This window comes from Plasmopara halstedii, assembly GCF_900000015.1.
Source record: "Plasmopara halstedii genome assembly, contig: Scaffold_1211, whole genome shotgun sequence".
NCBI classification, from domain to species: domain Eukaryota; phylum Oomycota; class Peronosporomycetes; order Peronosporales; family Peronosporaceae; genus Plasmopara; species Plasmopara halstedii.
The window spans coordinates 213,478-224,787 of NW_020188126.1; the positions used below are offsets into that span (position 1 = coordinate 213,478).

General features: G+C 41.8%; 3 protein-coding genes across 3 annotated transcripts; 1 reads left to right on the top strand and 2 right to left on the bottom strand.

Moving 5' to 3' along the window:
• Positions 1–275: 275 nt before the first annotated feature.
• On the bottom strand, positions 276–495 carry PHALS_00720 (uncharacterized protein; the record flags this gene model as incomplete). Its single annotated transcript, XM_024730444.1, has 2 exons — positions 276–298; positions 366–495. The coding sequence occupies 2 exons, from the start codon at positions 493–495 to the stop codon at positions 276–278; spliced, it is 153 nt and encodes a 50-aa protein (XP_024580721.1).
• A 2,068-nt stretch (positions 496–2,563) lies between these two features.
• On the top strand, positions 2,564–5,336 carry PHALS_00721 (Peroxisomal membrane anchor protein (peroxin); the record flags this gene model as incomplete). The annotated part of the gene is made up of 11 exons (XM_024730445.1): positions 2,564–2,620; positions 2,676–2,963; positions 3,027–3,494; positions 3,565–3,630; positions 3,702–3,776; positions 3,847–4,501; positions 4,806–4,861; positions 4,938–4,950; positions 5,026–5,072; positions 5,159–5,250; positions 5,312–5,336. 11 exons carry the CDS (start codon positions 2,564–2,566, stop codon positions 5,334–5,336), a joined length of 1,842 nt encoding a protein of 613 aa, XP_024580722.1.
• Positions 5,337–5,495: 159 nt separating this feature from the next.
• PHALS_00722 (cyclin-like protein) lies at positions 5,496–7,475 on the bottom strand (the record flags this gene model as incomplete). Its single annotated transcript, XM_024730446.1, has 4 exons — positions 5,496–5,995; positions 6,070–6,857; positions 6,932–7,004; positions 7,448–7,475. 4 exons carry the CDS (start codon positions 7,473–7,475, stop codon positions 5,496–5,498), a joined length of 1,389 nt encoding a protein of 462 aa, XP_024580723.1.
• Between the last annotated feature and the right edge of the window lie 3,835 nt (positions 7,476–11,310).

An 11,310-nucleotide genomic window follows, 5' to 3' on the forward strand; every position in this document is an offset into this window, starting at 1 on the left:
TTCAACATCAACGTCAACTGCAATAACCATGCTGTTTGTCGCGCTATTGTCGAGCGTGTTATGTAACAATTCCGATCGCGCTAGACTCCAAAGCCAATACGGACGTGATGCCTCTGGAGGTACGCAATTTAGTGAACGAATCGTCTCCAATTGATTTCAATTTCGCCATTTACGACGCGCTCGCGAACGAAATAGTGGCTAATTTATATATGAATATATTTTGAACGTGCATCGTAACTTATATTGTGAGCCAGGGCAATGGTACCCTGACTGTTTCAACGGTCACCGGTGGACCAGACTGTTTGCAACCGACGCAAACAGTCAAGTCTAACGGCTCTATTTTGGTAAAGTTCAAGCATACACACTTCCCGATGTACGTAGGCTGAAAGTTATGTATTTTGCTTCAGCTGAGCTCAAACGAATCTGTCTTCCATAATTTTGCTTCAAGGACAATTGGTTACCATCAAGCATCCCAAAACACAAGACACTGATCATCTACATTGCTTCCCCCTTTTGCATGACAAAGTGACACGGAGATGGCTTCGGACCCCTCAAAATAAATATGATAAGATGATTTGTATACAAATATCAAAGTACACAAACAGTTGCCTTCTAGTGTGCCTGATCGGCGCAATCCAAGAACTGACTGAAATAAAATACAGCATGAAATGCATTTGGTCTGGTCCCCACGGCAATGTAAAGTAGACAACCCATCAATGAACGGAGCGGTTACTTATCCGTTTCTCTTCTCATTCATTGCCAGCTAGATTCAGCTTCATTCTGCTATCACATGAATTCTTAGTTGGTCGTGCATTATTTGATTGAAATGCTTAGCCACTTCCTTGATGAAGTTTTTTTGAGATATGGTCAGCGTCCATTTGTATATTACATGATTTATTTTCATTCCAAAGATCAATTTGAATCATTGATACGGAATCGTCAGTTATATTATATTTGATATCATTCGCTACTTTAATGGTTCTGGTCGTGATAAGCATATCATCAACGTATAGGCGAATGTAACTCATAGACTCAAATAGATTTTGAATAGAGACGGATAAATCAATTGCTGAAGATCACAGTTTTCAGAATGACATCGTTAATGGTCTTGTTTCACACGTGAGCCACGTGTTTGAACCCGTAGAGGGAACGGTTAAGTTTCAGATTGTTGTCTTTGTCGCATTTATATCATCATTCAGACCAGCTCATCGAGCGTTCCATAAAAGAAAACAGTGTATACATCAAACATGAAATCGGCAGATCTGGAAGACAGCAAACTGCTCATATTTTACAAACGGAGTTCAAGTTTGCTACTGATGCGTAAGAAACAAAGATTTTGGAAACCAGTCACTGTGTAAATGCTTGTGGTGCAACGAGTCTCTCCTTGAACTGAATGATCGCACCATATTAGCAAAAACCACTTTGATTCAGCAGTTTTATACCAGATTTGAAATGTACACAATATAATGTGTTGTTGCGAAGTTGTGAGTTGATCTCGTTCTAATAGTGCCCGCCCAGTAAATTATGCATTCTGGATCACTAAATGATGTTGGCACATCAGCCATGAACGATAACAATCAATTATCATCATTAATCCTTGAACGCTTTGGTGGTCACGCACCCGCATTATTCGACACCCTATACAAACAGAATGACAATGCGAATTTTTGCAGCAATAGCCGCTCCAATATTTCATGTGCTGAATCATGTCTCTTCAACGGGTGAACCTTACATAAACGACTGTTCTCGGGGGCAGCCTACTAATGTGGACACCGCAAGCGCGACGCGCTGTTGCTTCGTTTGAAGGATGAATGATTTCGTTGTCATTCCAACTCCCTTCGTCTACGGAAATGGATTTTCTTCGCCCCGAGCCGTCAGAAAGCTGAGCTCTCAACATCAGCTGCCTCACGGCGGGTGCCATCTGCTTTTCCTCTAGCGCTCGATTACGGCGCGCTTCTCACCAGCGCAGTGACGAAGCTGGTAAATGCCTGCAGACGGGAGATTGTCTCATCTGATCTTTGGTCGTCGGCTCTGTGATGCTGTTGGGATTACCAATAAACATATGCGTACCAAGCATGTCTTGTTACCCGGGTGGTAAATACATGAACATCTTATGTTCCATCTGACATCAGATACAGTTGTTTCACGACGAGGTCGTTAGATCAACTGCAGATGATATCAAGTGTAACGAGGCTGACGTGCACTTTGCATATAGAAGTCTTTTTCGACTGTTATATATCTTCACCATACATATCGACGCTTCAAAATTATACGCATTTACAACTAAACTAAAGTGCAATAGCTCAATGTTCCATATTATGCAATTGTACGCTGTAGATTCACATCAGTACAGCACTTACGTACACGATGACATCAAGGTTTCATTAATACAGATGGTAGAAACTTTAACAGAACTAAGTTGATTCCTTCCATTTGCGACAGCCTTCTGGTCACCGAAATGGAAACATTATAGATAGCTGAACGATGTATACTTTACGTACAAAGCCTTTTGTATACGCTTGTTATCTAGGTAAAATTTCGTTGTAAATTTTCCTCTATCGCTATGCGTGAAGAAATGGTGACGAATGGGCTTAACTTCCTACAGCATCCTAACGTTCAGGTGCAATCAGCTAATTTACATCTGTTAAGGAAGTTTAACACTGGGTTTACTGCAGGCAACTCCGCTGTCTGAGCGCGTATCATTTCTAGAGAAAAAGGGATTAACAAAGGAAGAGATTCAAGAAGCAATTGAACGCCATCAAACAAAATATATATCGAATCCAACCGTGGCATCAAACCATCAACTGTCACATGTAACGAATGCCGCTCGGGCCATACAGTACCAGACACAATTTCCTGCCTATGCTCGAATACTCTGGACAGTTTCGTCTCTAGTTGGTGCAGCTTCTATTTTATCTTTTTTATGGAATTTTGCCGTGCAATCAGGTTACATTCCTTGGCTGGTTCGTCATCAATTCTTGAATTTTATGATGATGTGGATTTACTGACTTAACTTGGAGCTGCAGCGACCGGTAGTTCCTTTATTAGAGGCAAGTAAATTACAAGAAGAGAAGGAGCAGGAAGCAAAGAAAGATGAGGCTCTTCTGGCCGAACTATCGAGTGTGTCATCCGCTATACAACAACAGACTGAAGAGCTTGCCAAGTTAAGCGTGTCGCTGGATAAGAAGGAACATGATCTACAGAGTAAAAATTTATCTGCCCAGATTTCGAGCTCGCTGATTGAACAGAGTAATTGGCAGTCTATTGCCGAGCTAAAAGCTGAAATATCGACTCTGAAGGCACTTTTGCTTTCAAAAAGCACAGAGAGTATCAGCAAAGTGGAGGATAACATTGAAGAGACGAAAAGTGAATCAAGCGAGATTCTTAAAACAGCTACAGGTTCTGTTAATCCGCAGCAACCACCTTATGTGGTCCCTCAAGTATTGTCGAAAGCGAAAGAGATGATGAAAGCATTGAAGGAAATTCAAACAGAGGTTTGTATTGAATAGCTGTTTCATGACGCGTCTTTGATCTTTAAATTGAAAAATGTCTAATGACGTGTAGAATTCGTTGGATCAACTGAAAATTGCATCGGATATTCTCATCATGTACGTCACGAATCTTATTGAGGTACGATTATCACAACGTAGCGTGTAATTTATCGGCGCATCAAAGATTTAACAGTGTGCCACCAATTGTAGAATCCAGATGTGCCTCGCTACCGTCGCATTGCTCCTGGGAATGCGAATTTTAAGCAGAAAGTTGAGCCTCTTAAGGTAAATTTTGATTCATTTACTTCAGGTGATAATACAAGTTGGCATATGACCGGTATGATCTATTGCGCAGCACCACGAAGAATTGCTCAAGTCTATTGGATTCGAGACAGTAGGTCTCAATATGGAGTGGAAATGGCATACAGCAAGCAAAACGACTGGTGCATTTGATGATAACATTGCCATTTTACGTGCATTGCTCAAAGCTCTGAAGTCTCTTTCTCACCCAAAGTCATCGTACACTAATTTCTCGCTGGAAGAGATTGCTCGCACAAGTCTTGATAAATTTGTTGCAAAGCAAGAAAAGATAAAGTGCGATGCTTTAACAATCCCAACAACTCAAACAGAGCAGCGCAATATCTTTGATGATCCATCAATCTCAACATCCACAAGTCTTGATGCTTTTATGGAGCGATTAGAGCAGCAAACTACTGCTACAAATTCCGCTCATTCTGTCAAAAATGTGGAAACTAAGGTCACAACCCTGCATAAACGTGAGGATGTTGATGAGGAAAACCTATCAATTTTTACAAGAAACTCCTCTCAAGTGGTGAGAAATAGCGAACCGTCATATCCAAAGTCATTTACCGATATAGTGGATCTCATTCAAAAAGGCGAGCCAGTGCCAGGTATACGCGACATCGAAGAAAAGTTGTCAGTTGACACGAATGACTTACTGAAAGAGCAGATTCTAGTTCAGGAGGCAGTTACGAAACCTTGGGAAAAGTGTGAGAATTAAGCACAACGAACATACAACGTTGTTTGTAAAATTCTCCAAATTGAGATTTGACGTATGTGATATGAAACTGACGACATACTTGATGAAATTTACATTTTCTTCTCTAAAGAATTTAAAAATAGTACTATTTCGTATCCTTATTATACTGGGACTGGTTAGAAACTGTAGAAAATAATATTATCGTACAATTGTCTAGTTGTTGAAATGTGAAGTTTCATACTAATCTTTTAATGAGCTAATTTCACAAAACCTTGACAGGCTGATTTTTTGCGGGTTCTGATCGTGTTGAGCAGGTAACCCGCCGGATGTTAATCTGGTTATCCGGCAAGTATATTATCTTGCCGCAGCGGTGCAGTTTTCAACTTTCTTTGGACTTGGCAAGGAGGCGTTTGTCGGAAGTGAATTTAATTATTCTGTTTGATTAGATTCACACTTATGGTATTAACAGAATGTGACCTGCTTTAAACGATGATTTGGCATGCTAACAATCTTTTATTTCGTTTGAAATGGTAGATCAAGTCGTTTTCCGCATCGATAAAGCAACATCTCTCGCCGATCATGTAGAATTGCTGAGTTTCTTCCATGTATAATGTCTACACTGGTCGATTGATTGGATCTATTGATACGACAACATGATCTGGTTAAGCGGTTAATCGTTGTCTATACGATTTTGGGTCTAGTCTTCAGTTACACGTGCTCGACCTTGTCGATCAGAAGGAAAGAGAAAGGAGGACCAAGGTAAGTGCTGTGTTGTTTAGCCCAAGTTGTTATAAATATGTTTTTTTGATTTGGTTTTTAGCGCTTTTCTACTTTTTCTAGACTGATGGCGACATCTTGATCGCCTGACGATGCTTTTGAAAGTGGTGTGCGGCTGAAAAGCAACAAAGGCTCGTGTCGCTATCGAGGTGTTTCTTGGCCATTAAGCTGATTGCCTCATGTCTAACAAATCACGTGCTCTGGCTCACTATCGCACTTGTAGCCTCTTACATGCAGTGCTTAAGCTTTTTTTCAGAAAAAAATGTTTTTTCGGGATCCTTACTGCGTTTAAACGACAGTCTTCCATTATTTGCCACACGCGTCGTTGCAGTGCTTCCCAACAACTTGTCAGCACTTGAACTTTCGTTGGCGAGAGGGAAACTGTCCAACAACGACGCGGGTGTTGCAGGAATTTGCGCTGTCTCGCGGGGACTTTCATCGCTGTCCATAACATGCACCTTCACATCTTGATCAAAGTCGTGGTCATACGGAGATCGACCTTGGCTGCTGCAACACTCAGGGGATGTCACACACGCAGCAGAATCCATCGGTGAAGATACGATAGGCGATGGAAGCTCCTCAACTATATCGACCTCAACGAGCGACGCAGAGGCTTCAACTGACTTGGGCGGGTGGAACATATATACTAACTTGGACAGTCCCGCTGCAAGCACGTTCGTTTTAATGTATGGTGCCGTGTAGGCATTCAGTAAGTAGCGAGCTGCATCTAAACAAAGGGGAGAACACACCTTTCTTTAAACATTGCCAGCAACCACGACAAAATAATAGTCATGGTAATACCTTGCAAGGTATGAAGAGGGGTCGCCAGAGCACTCCACCAAGGAAGTCCGCTTTCAGTGCACAGATCTTCAGGCACGTAGCTCTCATAGAGCCCAGCCAGATAGACAGCACCAGCCGCCAAGTCCACCGACTCAAGTCGCAAGCACGCCACTGTGTACGCACTATCATTAAGAAAAGACCATGCCACCTGCTTAATCTTGCTACTTTGAATCTTTGTCTCCTCTTCGTTCAGCTGCTGTAGTCGCACCACCTTGTCAACTTTCTCATTAATATATTTGTATGGATGCGATAAAGTGAGCTCGTATGCCAAACTATGCAGTACAACTCCTTCCATTGATATGATCTTGCCGCCAATAGCTTGAGAATCATGCTTTTGTATTGCAAACACTTGATCTTTTTCAACAACCTTCCGAACTGCGATGTAGATTTTCGCAACAAGTCCAATCTTCTTTGGACTCTCTTCAGCTTTAGATCCCAGTAGTACACAAGCGGCCGCGACAAGAAACTTGTCATATCGAACGAGGGACTGACGCATGTAGAATCGATGAAGAAAATTGGCTGCGCTAATCTGAGCAAGCTTCGGTAATTCTAATGCCTTGGCCATTTTCTCGATCAAGTCACAAGCTTTACGACGGAGAACAAGCTCATCCGTATGCTTCATACCATCCCGTTGGGACGGAGTGGCTCGCAGCTCCTTTTCAGAGAAAATCCAGTCGTTGGATGACGCAGTCATAGCAGTGTGCAGGTTGTAAATTATAATCAGGTAGGAAGGGGCTTCTGGCTGGATGCTGAAAGCCAAAGCAGGACAAAGCAAACCGTCAGAGCGCTAACTTAATCAGCTCTTAAGGCTAATGCGCTTTACCTGCTAAATCTGATTTCAACTAGTTCCAAAAGAGCACGATTTGTACAGGAAACGACCGCGGATTTAATTACGGCTTTAAAACGCGCGATCAGAGACACAGCAGAGTAGAGACACACACGCAGTCGAAGTGCTCGAGAGTCGTGTCTTTCGTCCAAGTTCCGCTACGGATGAGGTTGCTCTTCCCTCTAGCCGCTGCTGACTGATGGACGCGCGATTCTTCAGTTCCCCCTATGCCGCGCGGCCTTTCTTCGTGTTCTTATCCTAAAGAACTTGCAAAAGAATCGAGAAAAAAAACGCAAAACGAGTGGCTATTGCGCTATCCCGTAAAAGTATCTGAAATATTGTATAGAGAGTCAGTAAGAGCTGGTAGGACGGGGGTCACTGATTCATGCGATGGGCAGTGATACAATTTGACATATTAACACAAAAAACATCCCGCACTTTAATGGCTTTCCAGATTTTTATACCGCACGTCAGTGCATTTTATTTACTATTATAATTTATTATTTTGCATACAAATACTATTTAGTAAATGCTCTAGCATGACAGTGATATACTATGAAAGAAAAGGAACGTTTTTACTATGTTTTCATGAGGGCGGTAAAAGAATTGAATAATCAAAATAGCCATCGGAGTGAAACAGTTATATCTACAAAGATTATACTAGAGGCTTGTAGTGAGTGACAGCTACGAGTATGTACAGCATTAAATGCAAATGTTGTTCTGCGGCTGAAAGCATGTGAGATGCGGTAATACTCTTTTGAATGGCGAAACAGCAAATTATGTAGAGCTCTTAGTTCGAATTTGTTTAGTTTAGAGAGGGGTGTATTCGGCTCACCGCACAGCAGTCGGTGGCTTCGGCAACGCAAAGGGCAACGAATGTGCTAGTGAAGGTGTATACGAAATAGCAACTGGCTTTCGGAGTTATCTATTAACATCTTCGGTCGTCATCAAATGAAAAAGCAATTCGCCTTTTGGTCGAGCAAGTACTTCTCATTAGTTTAAGATACTGTCCAAATACGCATTAGGACAGGTACCCGAGCGCAGAATGCCGACAAGTCTGCTAGCTCAAGCTCGTTTGGAGGGCACGACTTCTCGTATTAAAATACAGACGTATGGTGCCATCTCATTATCACAATACGCAAAAGTGGCATGCTCAGGATAATGACTCATAAAGTCTTTCATATTGCGTACTAGGAAACGGGACGAAAGGAAAGAGCGCACTCTTAATGAATATATTGTACGGTTGCGTTCGGTGCAATTATAGATACTCGACGTATCGACGAATCTGCTCGATTAAGCAGCTTAACAAGAGCTTCCAGCATCGATCAGAAAAATATGCTGCGCCCTGTGCAGCTCTAATCGGTGGTTTTTTGTACTCGTGCTACACGTCTCATATGACTCGCGCAAAATCTGTGAATGAGCGTAAAACGTCATGCAATACACATGGGTGATTTCGACCTGAGTTTACCACATATCGTGTATTCCACAGTCATTAATTGATCTTGAATTATCTAATAATTATTTCCCGAATGTTACCCTGATCAATGCCAAGAATGTGGAAAGTCAGGCTCCGTTGTGCTTTCCATATAGCCAGCGGGTGAGAGTCAAATCATGACTATTTTTAAGGACTTGAGCAATCAAGTCGAAATCTTTCTGAGCGGGAACAAAGTCGAATGATAATATAGGCGATATATAAAGCTGGAGAAATTTTGCTAACAATCTGCCACAGTCATCTTTAACCATATAAATTTTGGTCATGTGTGATGATACGAGCGATCAATACATGTAGATCTATCCTACGGCTGTATACAAACTCCTGCGTTATATCCACAGCTAGGATGCATGCCATAACCAGAGCACAATTTTAGCTGCATTGACTGTAACATCATTGGCATACACTAAAATACGGTCAGCATGGTGCTACTGTCGGAGTACACGTACGATCAAGGAAAATGAACCACGACATTTTGAGTTTGTACAGACCGATGTTGGATATAGCACCCAAATGCTCGACTACTATATACTGACATGTCAAATATATAAATGTCTTGTATGTAGAGTGATCAGAATAGAACTTGTGAAATATGCACCTGCACAACTATGCCGTACTACATCTATTGTTGACCCTCTTTGAGAGAAATAGACGACACACCTGCTTCAGATTTTCAAAGTATGAATCGTCACTCGACACAGCCAAGTCAAGTTTGAATCACATCAATTTCTAAAACCACATGTACATCAAAGTTTTCATAGTAGAGATGTAATCAACAGCTTTCCACTGCGAGCAACACGACAACGTGGAGAAGAAGCAAGAAGATCTATGTGCGTCGACTGCCCTGAGCTTTTAACATTTGTTCATACTCAAATAGTCGTAAAACAATTTTTCAAACCATATTTTTCTTCAAAAGGTGAGCTATCTCGTGAGAATGACGTCATTTTACTATCGTGGGTCCAGCATGATAATGCATATATGTGTGCAAGCGAAGCAGGATCCGTGAACGATGCAGAAATTCGCATCATAATCGACAAATATTTACTGTTTAGTATTTTGAATTTGGATGAGCTGGTCTTGCCTTACAGAGTACCATCCAACAAATCCGAACAACTAGGTTGTGGGAAAGAAACAACAAAGCGATACCTACCCAAAACCAGAATAAAATGGGAACATCAATGTATGTTATAAATAACAGGATGTTGATGCCCTGTTGTTTCAGGTAGTAGAGGCAAAGTGGTTTTGATCAAGTATCCTTCGAATCAAACAAGATGAATCACGGTCAGTTCTTATATGTGCACGCATTTATAATGAAAATGAATGGACACAACATTTAGTCACCGATTAAAATACACGATCTAAAAAAGCTATAGTACATATTCGTCCAGATCCTACATAATACAACCTTGGGTTTGTAGCAAATGGACACAGGTGTTGTTTGCAGTTCATGTCGAAGTTGAATTAGTTAAACGTCTGGTGGATCGAGCAAGGTGAATGTTTTGACCGGCTGACATGTCTTACGCTTGTTCGGATGCATGAAAATATCTTCCACATATAAAATAACAGTTTGGAGTGTATGGGAACCCATATAGTGCGAAACAGCAAGCTTGTGAGTGACCCAGATTTTCGAGACTAGACTTGCCAAAATCAAGCAGACACATTTGTTATATGACGGCCAACAGTAGTATTTGTTGGCGAGGGTGATGTCTACAAGTTATCAAGCTTTAGCAAATGAGCTTCCATCAGAAGACATCATTTCTGCTTGCTGAAGCATCTGTTGCTGCATAAATCGATAGGTCTATTTGTTTGAATGGGTTGAAGGACAGCAGTGCGGAGATGGCAATAGATTTGTACTGACAAATCACTTCATCTGCTCTCCTAACGCAAATACATAGGGTAATCAATAGAATTTCCTTCAATAAAGCGCATCGCGCGCCCTTTCTACGGTCTCAAATTGGCATATGATTTGCTGTAGTTTATTTATACGATAATCATTGCGTGAGTGCTATTACCGTGAATGATTCGACATTGAGCAATCAGAACTTGGTATTAAAGACCGCAGACACATAAATGCATTCAAAATTGATTATTTGCTCCGCTTTTGGTGCGTGTGCGCCTACATGCTCATAGCATCAACGTGTTCGTTTGGGTTTCAGTCAAAGCGCATGCCCTGTGCATGACGGTCAATCACAGCAAAATATCATGATTGAGTTCGCTACGTAGTGCATATTTTATCCAGCACTGCAGTTTCCTTGCTTAACTGCACCGGAGGATATCAACTATGACGCGATTCACGCCCAGTCGGTCGACATATCTAATCTGATGCCAAGTACCTTAAAGGTATTTACCCAACTTGCTGTAATATTTTGTCAGACAATATTTAGCGCTCTTAATGCCGAATCTATTTCAGATACATCAATTGCCGCTATATGATGCTGGCGAGTCGAGAAACGATTTGGCTGTATCTTTACCGGCCACATTATCGCTGATAGCAGTGATATGAACCACTTCGCCCAGACGATTTATAAGGGCAACAATACCGAGAACACCAGGCGCGTCTTTTGTAAAACTATAATTGAAGTCTGTACTGATGGACTGCTAGCACTGCTCTGAAGCCGGTAGGCTGATCAGCGATGCCGCAGCATGTGGCGAGGATCTGACTCATTGGTCCGCTTGAATTGTGCATGTATACATACTTACTCACTTGTATTTGCGGATCTACCAGAACATAGCGCTCACCGAACTGTTTGTCGTTAATTAGCCGAGTCAGCCACCCAGATAGGTATTATGTGTCACATATGGTATTCTGTACTTGAGGTCTTCCTCAACTCTCAATGATCTCACAGCCCCCCGGAGGACTTGAGTCTGTTTGTTGGTCACGGCG